Source organism: Nomascus leucogenys, chromosome 17 (assembly GCF_006542625.1).
Source record: "Nomascus leucogenys isolate Asia chromosome 17, Asia_NLE_v1, whole genome shotgun sequence".
In the NCBI taxonomy this organism is placed as follows: Eukaryota; Metazoa; Chordata; class Mammalia; order Primates; family Hylobatidae; genus Nomascus; species Nomascus leucogenys.
The window spans coordinates 61,763,090-61,786,197 of record NC_044397.1 but is presented as its reverse complement, the minus strand read 5'-3'; the positions used below and the strand labels follow the sequence as shown (position 1 = coordinate 61,786,197).

The window sequence follows — 23,108 nt, the reverse complement described above, 5'->3', positions numbered from 1 at the left end:
TCTCCGTCCAGCTTTGTTCCATTGCTGGTGAGGAGCTGCATTCCTTTGGAGGAGGAGAGGCGCTCTGCTTTTTAGAGTTTCCAGTATTTCTGCTCTGTTTTTTCCCCATCTTTGTGGTTTTATCTACTTTTGGTCTTTGATGATGGTGACGTACAGATGGGTTTTTGGTGTGGATGTCCTTTCTGTTTGTTAGTTTTCCTTCTAACAGACAGGACCCTCAGCTGCAGGTCTGTTGGAGTTTGCTAGAGGTCCACTCCGGACCTTGTTTGCCTGGGTATCAGCAGTGGTGGCTGTAGAACAGCAGATATTGGGGACCTGCAAATGCTGCTGCCTGATCATTCCTCTGGAAGTTTTGTCTCAGAGGAGTACCTAGCCATGTGAGGTGTCAGTCTGCCCCTACTTGGGGGTGCCTCCCAGTTAGGCTGCTCAGGGGTCAGGGACCCACTTGAGGAGGCAGTCTGCCCATTCTCAGATCTCCAGCTGCGTGCTGGGAGAACCATTACTCTCTTCAAAGCTGTCAGACAGGGACATTTAAGTCTGCAGAGGTTACTGCTATCTTTTTGTTTGTCTGTGCCCTGCCCCCAGAGGTGGAGCCTATAGAGGCAGGCAGGCCTCCTTGAGCTGTGGTGGGCTCCACCCAGTTCGAGCTTCCAGGCTGCTTTGTTTACCTAATCAAGCCTGGGCAATGGCAGGCACCCCTCCCCCAACCTCACTGCCACCTTGCAGTTTGATCTCAGACTGCTGTGCTAGCAATCAGTGAGACTCCATGGGCATAGGACCCTCCGAGCCAGGTGCAGGATATAATCTCCTGGTGTGCCGTTTTTTAAGCCCATTGGAAAAGCACAGTATTAGGGTGGGAGTGACCTGATTTTCCAGGTGCTGTCTGTCACCCCTTTCTTTGACTAGGAAAGGGAACTCCCTGACCCCTTGCGCTTCCCGAGTGAGGCAATGCCTCGCCCTGCTTCGGCTCGCGAATGATGTGCTGCACCCATTGTCCTGCACCCACTGTCTGGCACTCCCTAGTGAGATGAACCCAGTACCTCAGATGGAAATGCAGAAATCACGGGTCTTCTGAGTCACTCACGCTGGGAGCTGTAGACCGGAGCTCTCATACTGTATTTTAATATGTTAGGACAGTTCTCTCCTTATGACTTTCTTTTCCAAAAATGTTCTAGCTACACTCGTTTGGATATTCTTCATGATGAACTCTGAGATAATTTTAACACCTTCCAAAAGACATATTTTTAAGACTTATTAGAATTTTATTAAAGATATTGATTTATTTCCAAAGAATTACAGAATCTAATATTTTCATCTATGTACCTCTATTGAAGTATTTGTTTATGTCTCTTAGAATAACTACATTCTTTAAAATAAAATATAAGTTTTGTGCATTTTTTGTGAGGGTCATTTCTGCATGCTTTATTTTCATTTTATTGCAAATGGAATAGTTCCCCATTAGCTTTCATATCTCATTGTTATTATGTAGGAATGCTATTGATTTATTTTTATTAAACTGAATTGTCTTTTAAACTATATTAATTTTAGTATTTTTCAGTTGATTTTTTTTTATTACATTTTACTTATTTATTTATTTTGTTTTATCTTAAAATTTTCTTTTTTGAGATGGGGTCTCATGCTGTCCCCCAGGCTGGAGTGCAGTGGCACTATCCTGGCTCACTGCAACCTATGCCTCCCGGGTTTAAGCGATTCTTCTGCCTCAGCCTCCGGAGTAGCTGGAATTACAGATGCCCACCACCATGCCTGGCTAATTTTTGTATTTTTAGTAGAGACGGGGTTTCACCATGTTGGTCAGGCTGGTCTTGAACTCCTGACCTCAAGCAATCCACCCACCTCGGCCTCCCAAAGTGGTGCGATTACAGGCATGAGCCATCACACCCAGCCCTTTTTTATTACATTTTAAAATAGCTTTAATAGAAACAAGGTTTCACTATGTTGCCCAGGCTGCTTTCAAACTCCTAAGCTCAAGCCATCTTCCCACCTCGGCCTCCCAAAGTGTTAGGATTACAGGCATGAGCCAGGTCCAGTTTATTCTTTTGGATATTCTATAAGTAGAATATAGAATTCTCTACATTTAACAATTGTGACTATTCCTTCATGACCATTTAAATTCTTCCTTTCCAATATTAACGTCAGTGTGTCTTACTGCACTATTTAGGTTCTCAACTGCAACACTGAATAAGAGTGGTGATAGCACGTAACTTTGCTGTGCCTCTGACTTCAACGATAATACTTCTGTAGGTTTTTTAGAGATGTATCTTCTTAAGTTTAGGAAATTCCTGTCTATTTTAATCAGTCATGAGTGGGTATTGAATATTATGCAACATTTTTTCCCAGCATTTTCTGTCAACATAGATGAGAAGTAAATTGGCCAGTTTCCACCTATTTGTGATTGTGGCTTTTGGTTGTGGTTGTTGTATATCAAAATAATAGATGACATTTGGTTTCTTCCTTAATTCCACTATGATGATAGGGCATACTCTATAGAATTTCAGTCCTTTAAAATTGTTGAAAAGTGCTTTACGACCCACTACATAATCAATAAATATTCTTTTTGCAGCAAAATAATATATATTCTGTAGTGCTGTATGTGTATCATGTCAATTTTGTTCATTGTGTTGTTCAATGCTTCTATGTCCTTTCTATTTTTTTCCCTGCTTGTTCTATCAGTTACAGCGAGGAATGTGTTAAAAATCTCAGGTTGTGATGGTAGATTTGTATATTTCTCCTTTTAGTTCTGTCATTTTGCTTCGCATATTTCGATACTATCTTTTAAAGATAGCATTGAATTGATTCTTTTTTCACTAATGCATTTTATCTCTTATAATACTTCTTGCCTTAAAATCAACTTTGTCTAATATTTTTATAGCTACACCCAATTTTCTATTAGGCACAATAGGCATACATAACCCAGAGATATTGCAGATTCAGTTCCAGACTACTGCAGTAATAATATCATAATAAAGCAAGTCACACAAATTTTTTGGTTTCCCACTGCATATATAAGTTATGTCTACACTATTCTATGGTCTATTAAGTGAGCAATAGCATTATGTCTAGAAAAACAATGTACATACATTGTACATTTTAAATGAATGTATATGCAAAACAACATACATTAATTTAAAAATACTATATTGCTAAAAAGTGCTATGGATAATCTCAGCCTTCAGGAAGTTGTAATTTTTTTGCTAGTGAGGGGTCTTGCCTCCATGCTGATGGCAACTGACTGATCAAGGTGGTGGTAGCTGAAGGTTAGGGTGGCTGTAGCAACTTCTTAAAATAAGACAAAGATAATGTTTGCCACATTGATTGACTCTTTCTTTCACAAAATATTCCTCTGGAGCACGCAATGCTATTTGATAGCATTTTGCCCACAGAGTAGTGATGCAGGATTTTTTTGCTCCTTAGCTAGGCTCCTTAGCCAGGCTCCTCCCCTGCATGACACAAATTCCTGGTGGCTCCACCCCCTTCCCCCAGTGCTTGTGGGCCTCCAGTCACTGCAGGCATGCTCAGGCAAGTCCCCTGTGCAGGTTCCCTTATCTGCACAAAACATCTGATGTAAACACTTGTGGGGCAGGTTGGAGATTCTCCGGGGACCCTTCCCCATCTGCCTAGGCCTTTGTCTGCCTCTTGCCTCTATCAGTAGGACTTCCTTCAAAGTTGGAATCAAAATTGCCACCATTTTATCAACTAAGTTTATGTAATATTCTAAATCATTTGTTGTCATTTCAACAGTGTTTATGGCATCTTCAACAGGAGTAGATTCCATCTCAGGAAACCACTTTCTTTGTTCATCCATAAGAAGCATCTTCCACTGAAGTCTTGAGCTCCTCAAAGTCATCCATGAGGATTGGAATCAATTTCCTCAAATTCCTGTTAATGCTGATATTTTTACCTCCTCCCGTGAACCATGAATTCTCTTAATGACATCTAAAATGGTCAGAAGATTTTCAGTTGACCTTGCCCAGATCCATCAGAAGATTCACTATCTATGGTAGCTACAGCCTTACAAAATATATTTCTGAAGTAACAAGACTTGGAAGTCAAAATTACTCCTTGATCCATGGACAGCAGAATGGATATTGTGTTAGCAGGCATCAAAACAATATTCATCTCCTTGCACATTTCCATCAGAGCTCTTAGGTGGTTGGCACATTGTCAATGAACAGTAATATTCTGAAAGGAGTCTACTTTTTTTTCTGAGCACTAGGTCTCTGGACTGGGCTTAAAATATTCAGTAGACTATGTTGTAAACACATGTGCTGTCATCCAGACTTTGTTTTTCCATTTCTAGAGCATAGGTAGAGTAGATTTGGCATAATTCTTAAAGGCCCTAGAATTTTTAGAATGGTCAAAGAGCATTGGCTTCACCTTAGAGTCATGAGCTGCATTAGCCCCTAACAAGGGAGTCAGCTTGTCCTTTGAAGCTTTGAAGCCAAGCCTGGACTTTTACTCTCTAACTCTGAAAGTCTTAGATGGCATCTTCTTCCAATAGAAGGCTATTTCATCTACATTGAAAACCTGTTGTTTTGTATAGCTCTCTTCATCAATTACTTGAGCTAGATCTTCTAAATAAATTCCTGCAGCTTCTACATCAGCACTTAACACTTCACCTTGAACTTTTATGTTATGCAGATAGTCTCTTTCCTTAAATCTCATGAATCAACCTCTGCTAACTTCAAACTTTTCTTTGGCAGCTGCCTAACCTCTCTCAGCCTTCAGAGAATTGAAGAGAGGTAAAGCCTTGCTCTGGATTAGACTTTGGCTTAAGGGAATCTTGTGGCTGGTTTGATCTTCTATCCAGACCACTCAAACTTTCTCCATATCAGCAAGAAGGCTGTTTCACTATGTTTATCATTCCTGTGTTTACTGGAGTAGTATTTTTAATTCCCTTCCAGAACTTTTCCTTTGTATTCACAACTTGGCTAACTGGCTCAAGAGGCCTCGCTTTCAGCCCATCTTGGCTTTCTACATGCCTTCCTCACTAAGCTTAACCATTTCGAGCTTTCATTTCAAGTAAAAGACATGAGAATCTTCCTTTCACTTGAACACTTAGAGGCCATTTTAGGGTTTTTAATTGGCCTATTTCAATATTGTTGTGTTTCAGAGAATAGGGAGGCCTGAGGAGAGGAAGAGAAATGGGGGGCTGATTGGTGGAGCAGTTAGATCAGACACAACATTTATCAATTAACTTTGCATGAGTGCAATTCATGGTACCCAAAAGCAATTACAATAATAACATCAAAGATCAAAGATCACGGTCCACCATAACAGATATAATAGTAATAATAAAGTTTGAAACATTGTGAGAATTACCAAAATGTGACAGAAAGAAATGAAGACAGCACATACTGTTGGAAAAATGGCACTGGTAGACTTGCTTGATGCAGGGTTGCCACAAACCTTCAGTTTGTAAAAAATGTAATATCTGCAAAGGGCAATAAAGCAAATTGCAATAAAATGAGATATGCCTGTATTTACATGGCATAATTCTTTCCATCCTTTCAATCTTTCCGTAGCCTTTTATTTGAGGTGTCTCTTAGAGGCAACATATAATTGTTATTATTTTTTAATTCTGTCCATAGCATTTGCCTTTTAATTGGAGTATAGATCCCATTTATATTTAATGCACTTGCAAAAAAAACCCTCCTGTTTTAAAAAATTTACCATCTATTTGCTTCTTTGCTTTTTTTTTTTTTTTTTTTTTGAGACAAGAGTTTCACTCTGCTGCCCAGGCTGGAGTGCAGTGGCACAATCTCAGCTCACTGCAGCCTCCACATCCTGAGTTCAAGTGATTCTCCTGCCTCAGCCTCGCAAGTAGCTGGGACTACAGGTGCCCACCACCACGCCCAGCTAGTTTTTTGTGTTTTATTTTAATAGAGATGGGGTTTCACTATGTTGACCAGGCTGGTCTCGAACTCCTGACCTCAGGTGATTCACCCTCCTCGGCCTCCCAAAGTGATCATCTATTTGTTTCTACTTGTCTGTGTTCTTTTTTTTTCCTTTCTTGCTTCTTTTAAATATTTTTTATTATTCCATTTCCCCTCTTTTTTAACATGTTATTCATTCTTTTTCTATTACTTTTGCTGTTATTCTAGAGATTATAATATTAATTCTTGATGTATTAAAGCCAAGTAGTTTTATCAATTCCTATACAATCTTAGGACTTTAGAACATTTTACTTTCATCTACTCTATCTCACTTTTTTTGCTATTATTGTGTATATTTTAATTCTACATATATTTAAACCTCACATGACGTTATTTTTATTGTTCTATACAAATTGTGTTTATTTGTATCTATATATATATATTTATATCTATCCATATATATAAGGATTGATTGCTCTTCATTCCTTTAGATGTCTCCATGATTTCATTTGGGATTATATTCCATCTGCCTGAAAAACTCTTTTGGAATTTCCTTTAATGTAAATCAGCTGATGATCTTAGTGTTTCTTCGTTATAAAACTGTCTGTATTTTATTTTCAATTTTGAAGATCATTTTTACTGGGTATATAATATAGGTTGACAAGTAATTTCTCCTAGCGCTTTGAAGACATTTGAAAGTGTTTAGGCTTCCATTGGTTCTTTGAGAATAAGCTCTTAATTTTATTGTTGCTCATTTGCAGATTATATCTCTGTTTTCTTTGCTGATTTTAAACCTTTTCTTTTTGATTTTGTTTCTCAGTAGTTTACAATGTGCCTAGATATGGTTTTCTTTGCTTGAAATCCTGCTCAATGTTCATAATGTTTCTTGACTCTGAGAATTGTTGTTCATTAGTTTTAAAAAATTTCCAGCCATTATCTTTTCAAATACTGCTTCTTTTCCTTTTTTCTCTCACCTCTCTTCCTGATACTCCAATTATGTGTGTGTTAGAACGTTTTACCACATATCACATGTGTTATAGTATCCTTTCTGAAATCTTATCTCTGTTACATAAAGTTCTTTTATATCTCTTGTATGTCATTTTGCATATTTTGTTTTGCTTATTAGCTTCACTAATTCTTGCTTAAGTTGTATCTCATCTGTTATTAAGCCCATAATTCTGTAGTAGCTTTAGTTAGTGTGTTTTTTTCTCCAATTCCGAAATTCCATTGTATTCTTCTTTGGAGTTTCCAGTTCTCTGCTGAAAACTCTTTATCTTGTAATTTAATTTCTTGAAGATATTTAACAGAATTATTTTAAAATCTGTCTTTAAACTTTAATATCTGGATCTTCTGTGTGTTTGTTTCTGTTTTCTTTTTCCCTTAGTTTTTAAGACAATTCTGTGTCCTTTGTTTAAATTAAGTTTCAGACATGGTGTATAAAATATTATATGGATAATGTGTGGCTCTGGATGATGCTCTTTTTCCCCAGAGAGAATATTTACTGCTGCCGTTTGAAGCTGGTTTTCAGCCTTGGGTCTACTTCCCTTTCATCCACGCCCCTAGGGTATAGGCCTTTGGAATCCCAGCTGAAAGCCTAGTTACTTACCAGCCCCTCATCCTAAATAGGCCCTAAACTCCAATTTTTTTTTGTCTCCCCAACCCCATGAGATGATTGAAAGCTCTGCTTACTTTCTCACTCTTTCAGCCATTGCTCTAAAATCATCAAATACCTCATGGGAAAAGTGGTGGCTTTCTGAGCTGCCTATCTTTCCAGGATTTCAGTCATCCAAGTCCTTGCTGGGAGAGAAATTTTTTAACTTTTGTCAACTTTTCTATTTTTTCTTAGTGAGAATGTTGAACACAAATAAACTAGTATATCAGTGCCAGAAGCAAAACTCCACTGAGACAGTTTGAGCAGAGCAGTGGCATGATTTGGTTTTGATTTTTAAAAGATCACTCTCATTGCCTTGAAAATGAACTATGTATGCGGCATTAGGGAGGAATAAGGATGGAAGCAGGTGGTTCAGTTAGCAAACTATCACAATAATCCAGATAAGAGATAACGGTGGCTCAGGCCATGATGGTAAGGTGGAAATAGAGAGAAGTGATCAAATGCCGCATCTAGTTTGAAGGAAAAGACAAGAGGGTTTACTGACAAACTGGAGATGGGCATGAGAGAGGAATCAATGCTCATCCCAAGATTTTTGGCCTGAACAGCTAGAAGGAAGGAGATGAAGAAAACTGAGATGGGGAAAGCTGGGTAGGAGTGCATTCATGAAGACCAGTCAGCAACTTACTTTTGTGTATGTTAAGTCTGAGATGCTAATTTGACATCTAAGTGGAGATGCCAAATGCATAGTCAAATACACCAGTCTGAAGTTCAGGGAATATTTGGAAGCTAGAGATACAAATTCTGTAGTCATGAGCATATAGATGGTAATCAAAGTCGTAAGACTGGATGAGAGGACCTCGAAAGTAAATATAGAGACGACTACAGACAATATAATAGTGTCTATTTCATAGGGCTGGCGTGCAGGGTTAATAATATTTATACAACTCCTGCCTCCAGACCCCTCTCCCAGTGTACGGAGATCAGGATCTCATCACCCCTCCCCACCACGTGAAGTCCTGCTTACAGCTCAAATGCCTTTTATTAACCGAAGTGCCTCCAGACCCCGCCCCTCCTCACCACGTGAAGTCCCGCTTACAGCTCAAATGCCTTTTATTAACCGCCCCCTCCACGCGCCGCACCTGTTGACTCTCAGACGCTCAACAGGTGCGCAACTCTGCTAACGCAGTAGGCTGTTCTGGCCAAAGGGTGGTGCTATGAGTCGCCTCCAGCCTCCGGGCGATCCCGAAAGCTGCACCTTCTCCCCCTGAGCTGCAGAGGGCGCGCGTGAGGCATCGGGCGCTCAGGACCCCGCGGGAGCTCAGCGAGGGGCGGGCGGCCACGGAGTGAGGCCGGGGCGGGGTCGGGTGTGGGGCGGACGTGGGGCGGGGTTGGCCGGGGCCAAAAGCAGGGTGCAGGGCAGGCGTGGGGCGGGGCCGGGGCGGGGCCGGGCGCGGAGCGTGGGGCGGGGCCGGGCTGCCGGTATCCTGCCTGCCGCAGTCCGAGTGCCGCGCTGGGAAGAGCGGGTGTTTGAAGGCTCCGCGGACCGGCACTAGGAGCCGAGGGCGGGTCCGTGACCCTCCGGCTGCTCGGAGCGAACAGGCGGCCAGGAAAGAAGCGGGCCTGAACACCATGATCCCTTTGGAGAAGCCAGGCAGCGGCGGCTCCTCCCCAGGCGCCACCTCAGGCTCGGGCCAGGCCGGCCGGGGTCTGAGCGGGCCGTGCCGGCCGCCGCCGCCGCCCCAGGCCCGCGGGCTGCTGACAGAGATCCGCGCCGCGGTGCGCACCGAGCCCTTCCAGGACGGCTACAGCCTGTGCCCGGGCCGGGAGCTGGGCAGGTGAGGACGGGCGGGGCCCGGCGCGGAACCTTCCCGGACGCGCGGGGCGGGACGCGGGTGCCCATAAGTGCCGGGGCCGCGGCGGCGAGGCTGAGGTGGCGTTGCTGCTGCCGATAACGCGCGTTGTGACTTGGCACAAACTTGGGTGCCGACGGCGAGTAAGGCAGCGGAGTCGCACCAGCGCCCCCTCCACGCGCCGCGCCCAGCGAGAGAGTGATGGTAACTCGATGGCGGTCCCGGAGGCGCGGACACTTTTCTCTCCTCAGCCCTTTCGTCCTCTATGGCGTTTCGAATGGCTATTTAACGAGAGAATGTGCGGACCGCGCTCTGCCTTTCACCCCGAGCAGCAGGTCTGAAAACCAGAGGTCTGTGGAGCCGGCTTTGCTTTTTTCCTTCAACTCTTGCGACTTTCTTGGTCTTCCTGTGTGGTGTTAATAAAATACAGCATCCGTTGTGACAGCTTCCTTTGCTGTCTGTTACCTTGTGTCGGTCTTCTGCTGAATTCATTTTCGTGTTCTTTGTTGGTTTTGTGCCATTTTAGTTCTAAAGCATTTAGGTCCCTTTGCCTTGAGTTTAGATTGGTTTCTTTCGTGGGCGCTTGGCCCTTTTCTCGCTCTTTTTATTTTGCTGGGAACCGATTCTTGCCTTCTCCCCCCACCCCACGCTAGCCCACCCTTTTTTGTGGGAGTAGAGAGAACTTACAGCTTGGTCTCCAAAGTTGCAGGTGCAGGCTGTTCGGATGCTTTACATTTTGCATGCTGAGGAGGGGTGATCGAGTGATTTTTGTGGGGTTTGGCGACTCTTCCTCGAGAACAATTTGAAGTTGTTGTTAAATACTCTGGCATTGGGGGCAGACCTGAGTTCATATTCGTGCCCTTCTTGCTGTGTTTGCCTTTGGAGGGGTTAGACTCCCCAGCCTCACTTTCCTCATCCGTAAAATCAGTATAATGATGACAGTACCTACCTCAGAGGTGTCCTGAAGATGCCATGCCTGTCAAGAGCATACCACTGGGCTTGCCACATGGCGTTCAGTAAATGTTCGCTTTATTGCCAGCATTTGTCATGGTTGCAAAATAGCACCATGTCGTAATGGGAAAGGGCCTGACAGTTGGAACAGCTTTCAACTGGGGTCTTGGAAAGGCAAACAATGTAACATTGGTTATAATGTTAAAAACACACTGCCTTACACATATTAAGGTAACTTTTGGAAATAGTTTTTTTTGGGGGGGTGGGGTGTAGGGAGTGTGGAATCCTACCTTAACAAAGTCTTACTTATTCCTAAATGTTAACAAAAGGAAAAACAGGAACAAGATTTACTTCATTGCTAGGCCCTAGTTGACTGGATCTGTGCGTACTTTAATTGTGACAAAAGATGAAGGGAGCTATGACTTAGCTGTGTATTCTAATTTGTCGACATTCCAAACATTCTGAAGTAACCCGTATTACCTGAAAAAAGGAAAACTGGCCCGGCGCAGTGGCTCACACCCATAATCCCAGCCCTTTGGGAGGCTGAGGCGGGTGGATCACCTGAGGTCAGGAGTTCGAGACCAGCCTGGCCAACATGGTGAAACCCCATCTGTACCAAAAATACAAAAATTAGCTGGACCTGGTGGTGGGCGCCTATAATCCCAGCTACTCGTGAGGCTGAGGTAGGCGAATCACTTGAACCCGGGAGGCGGAGGTTGCAGTGAGCCAAGATCGCGCCATTGTACTCCAGCCTGGGTGACAGAGCGAGACTCCATCTCAAAAAAAAAAAAAAAAAAAAAAAGGAAAACTACATTTTCCATTATTTGGTTGTCTGGCTTCATTCCACAAGTAAAACCGGTGCAAATATTACAAAGCGAAATGTCTTCAGGTGGCAAGCACTGTCTTGGAGATTTTATAATCTGGAAACTGATTTGCACCCCACCAGGTGTTATGGTACTAATTCCTTCAGGAATGTTTCTGTCAACTTTTGTTTTAAATTCCATTATAAGATTAGCTTGCCGATCAGGTTTTTTTTTAAGATTGTGATATCTTCTACATATCTTTTCTTACATAAATTTCTTTACAAAAGGAGTAGATTGTAAAGCAGCATAACAATGCAGTTATTAGATAAATACTTGATATAAGAGCCTGGAACTGGAAAATAAAATTAAATCTATTCTTTTCCTTGTGGCACCCTTTTCTATCGCATAGGAGTTTAATGCAGTGCTTAAGAACATTGGCTTTGGAGTCAGACAGTGTGAGATTGAATCTTTGCTCTTACTAGTTATGTGGACTTGAGTGCATTACCTAACCGTTTATTGCCTCATAGGGTTGGTGAGAGAATTAAGTAAAACACATAGCCTTAAGGCTGTGCTTAGCTTAGGGGAAGCACTCAATAAATGTAATTCATGGTATAATTCAATAAATGTTATTATTTTAAATGTAACCAAAAAAGAAAACCTGCACAATCTCAAAAAATGTCTCTATCTCTGGCAAAAGTAATGAAGTCACAGGAACTGTTCAGAAGTCTCAGGAAGTAAAAGTTCTGTTTGTGCTATAAGCAGTCCTTGTTTAAGATTTATAAATTTTGCCTGTGTTTATGGTTTTAACATAGTAAAGTGTGTCTCTGCTTCATCTTTGATAAGATAGAAAATCTATTTTTCCCACAATTAACTCTGGTTGCATTTCTGATATAACTCTAATTAATCTCATGCTGATAAAGAACTTGCAGAATACCCGTGTTATAGTTTAATGATGTGGGAAGAAAAACAGATTTTTTTTTTTCATTTTATTCTATGGCCTTTCATTTAGTAAAATGCAGAAGGGGTGTGAAGAGTTAACGGTTCAAACAAATCGATCTTTTTCAGGTGCTACTACGTTATCACAGATCTAAAACTTCCAATGAGATGACTGTTCAAAGAGAATTTTTTAAATGGTCAACATTGATTCCAGAGTAATGACAGGATGTGATATTGATAATTTTAAGAAATGTCGCATTCTTTCATGTCTCCAGCAAAGTCCATAGCAGCGTAAATAAGGGTAAATATATGATGTAAAACATTCTTTTATTGCTTGAAGCTTGACTGGTTAAGGCTTGTTACCTTTCTTTGAGTCAAGATATATGCCAATGTAAACCATATTAATGATTTCGTTACTGGGGCACACAAGAGAAATGACCTTGGGTTCTGATAATTTTTTCATGTTGATTTCCCTTGAGTTTATTGATAATATAGAAACAGAAAGATGTTTCAAGGAACTTAAAGATACACCGGTTTCATAGCAAATGATTTGCCTTACATTTGTTTTCATTATCTAGTCCTCAACTTTAATGTTTTTAATATACCGATAAATTTTTTCTTAAGAAAAAAATATTTTAAGCCAAAAGAACACTTTAAAAATATTAGTACATGCTAATAGTTGGATTTTCCTAAGGCAAAAAGTTACAAATACAAGTTCCCATCTGAAACAGGTACTTTATAAATGTGCAGGCTTTACAGTTTTACAAGTGCTTTCACATGCATTATCTCATTGATTCTCACCACAAGCCTGTTTGGAAAGCCCCATTTTTCGGATGAGAAAACAAAGACAGATTAAGTCTTGTGAGAGATAACAGAGCTGGGACTCCCGACTTTGAAATCATTCCCATTACACTACACATGTTTTTCAAAGAATAATCTGTAGCCTGTATCTTATGACTAAAGCAATTTCCTATCATTTTAATGAAATGATACTTTTTTTTGTTTTGTTTTGTTTTGTTTTTTTTGAGACGGAGTCTCGCTCTGTCGCCCAGGCTGGAGTGCAGTGGCGTGATCTCAGCTCACTGCAAGCCCCGCCTCCCGGGTTCACGCCATTCTCCTGCCTCAGCCTCTGGAGTAGCTGGGACTACAGGCGCCCGCCACCACACCCGGCTAATTTTTTGTATTTTTAGTAGAGACGGGGGAAAGGATATGTTAATAAGTTCTACATTGGAACAAACATGACCAAGCTTCAGTGTCATATAGTTAAGTCCCCACTGGGGCCTTAAAGTAAATTAGGGATGTCCTGTCTCACTCTCCTCAGAGCAGTCAGGGGTAACAGGGACAAGAGAGGATTTTTGTCAGAGAATAAGAGAATATTCAAACTGAAAGGGCACTCTGGGTGGGTATTTTGGGGACTGTGTGTCCTCAGCTAGATTGATGGCTGTAGGTAATAGCTTCAGTTTTTGTATCTGACAACTTAAGCTCGTGTCATAAGTTATCATTTTTTAAGAAATAAAGACCTTTATTAAGTAATATCCATGCAGAAATTGCTTTGTTTTAACACAGATGTTATTTAAGATTTCTTGACAGCTAGTCATTAGTTTGAAGAATTTTATTTACAAACAATTTTGGGTAATCTGATACTTTGGATGGATAAAAAAAAATTGGCCATATTTGTGGTTCAACAATAAAGTTACTTGGAAAGTTTGGCTTCTGCTGTCAGGCAGGTACTTTGTCAGTCAGCTGTTTAATTTTGAAAACTTCATGCTTAAAATGTTAAAATCTTAATTTAAAATACATGAATTTAAGAATTTGAATTTTAGTCTCTTCATAAAACTATAGATGACACAATTTTATAAAATCTGATTATTGAACCAAATACATTAGAAAGCTACGTAGCTGTAGTCATTGAGTCACCTCTTCAGGTAAGTAAGAAGTTAACTAGTTTTCTTGAGAGAATTTACACATTATATAGACTAAATAGCTCACCTCCAAAACTCCTGATTTTTTAAAATTATTATCATTGGTTATATCATAGATCTGAAATTAATGCCAAAAACAATAAAAGTAGCCACTGATTACTGATCATTTGCTGAATGCTACACACTTTAAAGATGTAATTTTGTATAGTCTTCACTGCCCTGTATGGTAAAGTGCCATTGACCTCATTTTACAGATGAGAAATCCCAGGATCTAAAGGATTAATAAATTGCCCAGTATTACACACTTATTAGCCAGAATTTAAAACCAAGTTTGACTTGTAAGGCCCTGCCTTTTCTTATCACGCATGCTAATGTCTTATTTGAATGGACTCACTGATTTTTACGCCTAGGGTCTTTTCCTTGATCCTTTCAGCGATAAGGAAGACAAAATCCATTCTAGATTTTTCTTGAATGGAACTTCTTTACCTTTAAGACATCATTCCCAGCTGGGCATGGTGGCTCACACCTGTAATCCCAGCACTTTAGCAGGCCAAGGTGGGCGGATCACTTGAGGTCAGAAGCTTGAGAGCAGCCCGGCCAACATGGTGAAACCTCATCTCTACTAAAATTACAAAATTAGCCGGGCTCGCACCTGTAGTCCCAGCTACTTGGGAGGCTGAGGCGGGAGAATTGCTTGAACTTGAGAGGCGGAGGTTGTGGTGAGCAGAGATAGTGCCACTGCACTCCAGCCTATGTGACAGAGCGGGACTCTGTCTCAAAAAAAGAAAAAAGACATCACTCCAGTGTAATTAGACAAATACTGTACTTATGTATCAAGTACATAAAGGCACTACCTTAGGCTCTGGAAGCTATTCCCAAATGTAACAGATCACTGTCCCCTTTATAGGCAAGATGATATACCACTGGAAAGTCTTATGGGGGAAATAACATTTCAGTTGGGCTGTAAAGAATGGATAGAATTTCAGTAGTAGTTGCCATTGTCAATAAAACAGCAAGTCAGAGTGGTAGAAAAATTCAGTGAAGAGAGAATGGCAAGTAGTTCAGTATATTAAATGTCATGAGGTTAAGTTGCCATAAAACTTTTATTTAACAAAATAATAAGAGCAGTATATGTGCTAGGTGTGCTGATTATATTTGCACACCTGCTGTGTGCAGGGCACTATGGAGATAAAAAGATGAATAATAAGTGAGGTCCCTGAAACTCACAGTCCAGCTGGGAGACATAGTACAACAAGTTGTAATATATAAGATTGACATAAATATAATAAAGGTACCAACAAAGCACTTTAACCTAGAATAAAATAGGACCTTGGACATTATTTTACTTCCCCTTTGTACTGCTCAAATTAGCATGTGCATTTTATGATGTTTACCTGAACGTTATATATTCTATTATCTCTTCACCTTTGCCTATAATCCAACAGTTGAATTTATATTTGGAATCCCTTCAATAAATGGGATTCTCTTACCAAAAAAGGCAGCTCAAATTTCTGTCCAACCATAACTCATACCACATTACACAGTACTGTAACTGATACCACATTTACACAGTACCTATATTAAAAATCTAAAAGTCATCCACGACTTTCACCTTTCCCTTCTTCTCTCATCTCTGCGTACAACTCACACCTGCCAGGGAGTGCTAATCTTGACTTTGAGTGTCTTTTAAACGTATTCTCTCTTCCCAGTCTCTACAGTGGTACTTGAGTGCAGACCTACTGCTTTGAATTATTTTATTGGCCTCTCTGTTTCTAGTTATCACTGGCAATCCACTCTTCACAACACTATTAGAATTACCTGTTTTGTTTTGTTTTATTTGATACAGGGTCTCATTCTGTTGCCTAGGCTAGAGTACAGTGGCATGATCTCAGCAGCCTAGATGTCCCAGGCTCAACTGATCCTCCCATCCCAGCATCTCAAGTGCCAGGACCACAGGTGCCGACAACCACGCCCGTCTAATTTTTGTATTTTTTGTAGTGACAAGGTTTCGCCATGTTGCCCAGGCTGGTCTCGAACTCCTGGCCTCAAGCAATCCACCTACCTCAGCCTCCGAAAGTGCTGGTATTACAGGCATGAGCTACCGTGCCCAACCAGAATTATCTTTTTTAAACAATTATTTTCAGTATTCTAATAGGTTCCAATTTTAAGCCTGATGAAGCCCAAACTCCTTAGCAAACATACCTACCCAAAGATACTCACCCTGTCTCCCTAAGCACTGTTTTTAGGCACTGATAATGCAAAGGACTTAGGGAGCTCGGGCTGGTGGGTCTCAATCAAATGTCACCTCCTCTTGTTATAATTGTTTATGTATCTTACCTTTCCCACCTCTCTGGAATATGTTTTCAGTGAGTAGTTCTGAAATTTATTCATTTCTGATATTCATCCCAAAATATTTAATGAAAACCTAAGTTCTCAGTTTTGTACCTAGTAGCGAAATATAGATGTTTTTGAAATGAAAAAATAAACCGGAAAATTATGGCAACTGTGTATTCCAGGAAGAAGTTTGGCTTTTGAGTCAACAAAAAAAGTAGATGCCCTTTGGACCTCATCAGCCCCAAGAGAACTGTATATAACCATGGCCCCTAATGTCAGGGAAACATCATTTTTTAAATGTTTTGTAGAGGACTCAATAACCTAAAGTTAAAGGTTGAGGTACAGTCATAATTTTTACCATAAAGTCATGGTAAAATATGCATGTTGGAGCCCTTTTGAGGTATGGAAGTTAGGGAACTCTGTCAATGTAATTCTGAGCATATACACTGGGACTTTGCAGCCTGAATGCTGAATCTCCTGTTTTCCTTATACAATGTGGCTGTATAGAACAGCCCCAAGAAATCCATTATTATCTCCTCTGACTCCTCCTTGAGTGGTTTGAAGGGTCCCCCTCCCACTGCACCAGTCATTTAGAGATGAAGGCATGCATGCTTCCTCAAATCATTGCGACCTGCTGTCACAATGTCAGTTTCAGTTGGTATCTGGTATTCGAACGATGGAAGAGTTTTATTCAGCATAGGATAGAGCAGGGGTCAGCAAACTACAGCCAGCCACCTATTTTTGAAAGCCTTGCAAGCCATTTTTACATTTTTTATGTTTTACATTTTTAATAGTTAAAAAAATTAGAATAAGAGTAATATTTAATAACATGAAAATCTTATGAAATTAAATTTCAGTGTAAAAGGTTCATCGGAAGCCAAACATACCCATTCATTTACCTTTTTTGTATGGCTGCATTTGTTCTACAACAGTGGACTTGAGTCATTGCTGCAGAGACCCTCTGGTCCACAAAGCCAAAAATATTTACCATCTTGCTTGCCCGTTATAGACAAGTTTGCTGACCCCAGTATAGTACAGGATATGATGGAAAGAAAAGAATAAATCTAGAACTGTGAGGAATGTTTCCAGAAAAACAAAGGTGGTGTCAGAGTAGTCAATGGTATGAAAGGAGAGCCGTGGGAACTGCATTCTAGCACCTAAAGGAATGGGTGAGGAGCGTGAGCAGCAGATAAGTATGGGGAAGATGCCCCAGAATTTAGCAATGGCTGTTCTGTAACAGGGCTCCCAGAGTTCACAGGTTAGCAATGTGTGTGAGTCTGAGTTTAATTTGCCATGTTAAATTTTAACTCCTAGATTTTGATCTTTCATTCTAGACTACTGACATAATTTTGAGTTCCAATTCTGTTTGCTGAATTAGCTGTCTTCCCATTCGGTCTTTAAAAATAGACTTTCAGGCTATGTAATAAGTAGTTTTTTACTTACTGCACAGTACTTTATTGCTTTGAATGTCAGGTGTGGCAACAGTAAACATTTGTGTGTGTGATATGTGTTTGAGGGCTGTTCTACTGGGTCATTTCTAATTTACCAGGAACATGTTTGCTGCCAATTATATGTTGAGGCTTCATTTCAGATGAATTTTTTACAAATTAAACTTTCTCTTCTCTTGAAACTTCAGACACGTAGGTATGAAAATATCAAATTAATAATAATTGTTTTCTGTCTTAAAAGAATTCAGAGATCATTGAGAACCTTTTAAAACTTGATGGAGATGTTAGCCTAATGATTTTGTGGGATAAAATGAAAGGTATTACTCTTTGAGGAATTCATTTATAGTTACTCTCTCCCATATCTGTAGAAGTCTTTCATATTTCTGTGAACAGAAGAACTTTGATCTGAATAAGGGTGCTGCTAGGTAGGTTACCAAATTGAACAGCCATAGGGCTATGCCTAAGGAATTGTCATTCCACATTTATATTACTAATGATAAAAACATGGAGGACATGAAAATTATATTTGCAGTTAACAATAGCTGGGAAGGAAGAATTACTCAAAATTATGTCAGTAGTCTAGAATGCTAGATCAAAGCCTAGAAGTTAGAATTTAACAGGGCAGGCAAGGCATGGTGGCTCACGCCTATAATCCCAGCATTTTGGGAGGCCAAGGTGGGTGGATCACTTGAGGCCAGGAGTTCGAGACCAGCCTGGCAAACATGACGAAACCCCGTCTGTACTTAAAAAAAAAAAAAAAAAGAAAATCCAAAAATTAGCTGGGCATGGTGGCATGTGCTCGTAATTCCAGCTATTCAGGAGGCTGTGGCATGAGAATTGCTTGAACCTGGGAGGCAGAGGTTGCAGTGAGCCGAGATCGTGCCACTGCACTCCAGCCTGGGCGACAGAACAAGACTGTCTCAAAAACAACAACAACAAAAAATTTAAAAGGGCAATTAAAGCCTTGCACTTAATTTTTTAGAAAGCTTTTTAAAAAAATAGATTTAGGGGTACAAGTGCATTTGTGTCACATGGATATATTGGGTCATGGTGAAGTCTGAGCTTCTAGTGTGCTCATCACCTAAATAGTGTACATTGTACCCAATAGGTAGTATTTCATTCCTCACCCCCTTCCCACTCTCTCACCCTTTGGTCTGTTTTTCCACTCTGTATGCCTGTGTATCCATTTAGTTCCCACTTTAAAGTGAAAACAGGCAGTTTTTTACTTCCTGCTTGAGTCATCTCACTTAGGATAATGACATCCAGTTCCATCCATGTTACTGCAGAAGACATTATTTTTATGGCTGTGTAGTAGTCCATGATACATATACACACCATATTTTTAGTCCAGTCATCCATTGATGGACACTTAGGTTGGTATCTTTGCTATTGTGAATAGGGCTGTGATAAACATATGAGTGCAGGTGTCTTTTTCATATAATAATTTCTTTTCCTTTGGGCAGATACCCTGTAATGGGATAGCCAAGTCAAATGGTAGTTCTTTGAGAAATCTCCAAACTACTTTCCATAGTAGCTGAACTAATTTACATTTCCACCAACAGTGTATAAGCGTTCCCTTTTCTTTGTATGTTTGCCAACATTTGTTATTTTTTGACTTTTTACTAATAGCCATTCCAACTGATGTAAAGCAGTACCTCATTGTGATTTTAATTTGCATTTTTCTGATGATTAGTGATGTTGAACATTTTTTCATATGTTTGCTGCTCTTTTGAAAAAAACGTCTGTTCATATAAAAAAAAAGGTTTGTTTTTTTTTTTTCTAGTTTTTTGAGTTCCTTGTAGATTCTGGATATCAACCCTTTGTTGGAGGCATAGTTTGCAAATATTTTTTCCCATTCTGTAGGTTGTCTGTTTATGCTGTTGATTATTCCAAATTTTTTAGCAATCATTTTTAAAATACAGTATGAGGATACTGACTTGACAAAAATTCAAGGTGGGAAAAAATCTAGGTAGTTTATCAGCCCAATTTGAAATATGAAAAACATGCCAAGTTTTTTAACCATCAATCTTAGGTTGTATTGTTCCAAGAGCAACAAAAATAATAATGATGTAATGCTTTGATCGATTATACCTGGATTAGTTGCTTCAGATTTGGTTGGCACATTTTCTGCTGAGCCATAATAGGGAGTCAACCTTATGGGGAGGTTGGCATGGTGGCACGCGCCTGTAATCCCAGCTATACAGGAGGCTTAGGTGGGAGGATCACTTGAGCCCGGAAGTCCGAGGCTGCAGTGAGCTATGATGGTGCCACTGCACTCCACCCTGGGCAACAGAGTGAGACCCTATCTCTTAAAGGAAAAAAAAAAAAACCCTATGGGGATGAGGATTGATTGCAAATTGGGAAAGGGAAGACGGAGTGGCAACTAACAGATGGTGTTTGCTGTGTTCACTATCTGATAGACTGCCCTGTGGAAAAGAGAGTGAGGTCTGGTCTGTACTGCTCAGCAGAGGACGCTGACTGTAACCCTTCAACTGAAGTCAGGTTTAGGCTTGTAATGAAGACCTTATTAAGATAATATGTACCCAGTAGTGGAAAAGATTACCTCACAGTTTGAAATAAGACATTGGCATTTGGCGTTAGGTAAAATACTATATGATTTCTAAGTTGCCTTTCAACCTAAGGATTCAGTGGATATTTACAGGTGGTGGCTATCACAGCTTAATGATGTTTGTGTGATTAGTAATATTGATTGAGCACTTACTATGTGGCAAGTACCATGCTAAGCAATTGAAATATATTATTCTTTAATTCTTACAACCCTGTGAAGTAGATGCCATTTGTGTCCCTATTATACAGATTAGAAAAATGAGACTTAGGGCATGGAGGCCCATGCCTTTAATCCTAGCAGGATCACTTGAGGCCAGGAGTTCAATACTAGCCTGAGCAACATAGAGAGACCCAGTCTCTTAAAAAAAAAAAGAAAAGAAAAGAAAAGAAAAATGAAACTAAAAGAGGTTAAATAAACCGCCTAAGGTTACTGTCAAGTGCCACTTACAGGGTTCAAGCCCACATAGGTTTAATTCTAGAGCTCATACCTTTAATCAGTATGCTATACTGAGTCCCCGGTTTACCCGCTTATTAGTATGATGACAAATAGTGATGTATCGAGATAACACTTTGTTGTATCTGTCTTTATGAGAAAATACAACATTTCTAGCTGATGCTCCAGTTAAAATGATATATGAGTGAGATCCTTACCTTTAGAAAGTGATAGTGCTCTTTAGAGTCAATTAGTGCAGTGAAATTCATCATATTAGGGATTCTGGTGACCAATTTCTATTAAATCAAATAGCATTTTTTTTTTTTTTTTCCCCTTGGAGACAGAGTCTTACTCTGTCATCCAGGCTGGAGTGCAGTGGCATGATCTCAGCTCGCTGCAACCTCCACCTCCCAGGTTCAAGCGATTCCCATGCCTCAGCCTCCTGAGTAGCTGGGATTACAGGCGTAGCACTACCACGTCTGGCTAATTTTTGTATTTTTAGTAGAGACCGGGTTTCGCCATGTTGGCCAGGTTGGTCCAGAACTCCTGACCTCAAGTGAGCCACCTGCCTCAGCCTCCCAAAATGCTGAGATTACAAAGGTGACCCACCATGCCTGGCCTCAACTGGCTTTTTTAAAGACTTAAATCATTTTATGTATAAATATGCAAAAAATTAAGTTATGTGTAACTCTGCAAAAAAATGGACTTTAATATTTGTTATTCTTTATTTAGAAAATGAATTGTGCAGGTTTATACATTTTGTTTTATTTGATAAATCTATAAATCTATAGATGTAGCCTATATAAATTTCTAAGTGATATTTCTACTTTTGTGATTGTATATGAGCTAAATTTGAATATCTACCAATTGTTATTTGGACATTTCATTGAAATCTGCCATCTCTGGAAAGTTGTCAACTTTAACAGTGAATGTTTTTGTTTAATTCTAGGGGGAAATTTGCAGTGGTGAGAAAATGTATAAAGAAAGATTCTGGGAAAGAATTTGCTGCAAAATTCATGAGAAAAAGAAGAAAAGGCCAAGACTGTCGGGTGGAAATAATTCATGAGATTGCTGTACTTGAACTAGCACAGGACAATCCTTGGGTCATTAATTTACATGAAGTTTATGAGACTGCATCAGAAATGATCTTAGTTCTGGAATAGTAAGTATTGTCTTTCTTAGATTAAGTTTGTTTGGTAGTCTACACTTCCTTTATGAGATGCCACTGATCTGTGATAATGTTGCCAGGCCTGGTTCTCTGGAAATCTCAGAATTTTCTAGATCATCTTCAAGTGTTCCTCTTACTAATTTAACATGTTCCAAATTTGCAAGGATGCATGTATATTAGCTTTTTTATTTTCATTCTTTAATGAAATTCTTCTCATAATAGGATAAAAGGTTATCTGATGATTTTATTAGAGGCATTCTTAACAAAGTAATACCAAACTAATACTAAAATAAAAGGCATTTTATAATCCTTACATGTTCTTATAGTCTGAGTTAATCTCCTTTCTTTTAGAAACAGTAGTCTTGATTCTTACTATGTTTTCAATTTAAGTAGGTAAATACAGCACAAAAAACAGCTTTGAAAAACGAAGGACTGTTCTTTCTCCTTAAGAAATCCTGGTTTCAGGCCAGGCGTGGTGACTCACGCCTGTAATCCCGGCACTTTGAGAGGCCGAGGTGGGAGGATCACCTGAGGTCAAGAGTTCAAGACCAGTCTGGCCAATGTGGTGAAACCCAGTCTTTACTACAAATACAAAAAATTAGCCTGGCGTGGTGGCATGTGCCTGTAATCCCAGCTACTCAGGAGGCTGAGGCAGGGGAATTGCTGGAACCAGGGAGGTGGAGGTTGCAGTGAGCTGAGATTGCGCCTCTGCACTCTAACCTGGGCGACAAAGCGAGACTCCATCTCAAAATAAAAGCCTTATACTCATGCCTGTAATCCCAGCACTTTGGGAGGCCAAGGCAGGAAGGATTACTTGAGTCCAGGAGTTTGAGACCAGCCTGAGCAACATAACAAGACCCTGTCTCTTTTAAAAAATAATTAATTTAAAAAAACAAAAAAGACTTAATACATCAATAAATCCAAACAAAATGAAAAGACAAACTCAGAAAAATACCTCTAATATTCATCTAGCCAAAGTGGTTAAAGTTGCTTGAATATATAACCAGATCTTGAAAATACACACAAACACATGAGCCTCCCAGTTTAAAAAGGGTTTGGACCATAATCCCAAAAGATGCAATCCTAAATGTTGAAATTCCAAAAAATCAAAAACCCTAAGGTCTAAAATCTCAAAAATCACAATCCCAAAAGATCAAAATCCTGAAAATATAATTATGGAAAAAATAAT

At 40.0% G+C, this 23,108-nt stretch overlaps 1 protein-coding gene across 1 annotated transcript in view; it reads left to right on the top strand.

Moving 5' to 3' along the window:
- The first annotated feature begins 8,886 nt into the window (after window positions 1-8,886).
- Window positions 8,887-23,108, top strand: part of STK17A (serine/threonine kinase 17a) — a 43,819-nt gene continuing 29,597 nt past the window's right edge. The window contains exons 1-2 of the mRNA XM_003268825.4: window positions 8,887-9,341; window positions 21,701-21,913. Of these exons, the coding sequence (XP_003268873.2) occupies window positions 9,136-9,341; window positions 21,701-21,913 (419 nt within the window). The 5' untranslated portion in view covers window positions 8,887-9,135. The remainder of the gene's footprint in view (window positions 9,342-21,700; window positions 21,914-23,108) is intronic.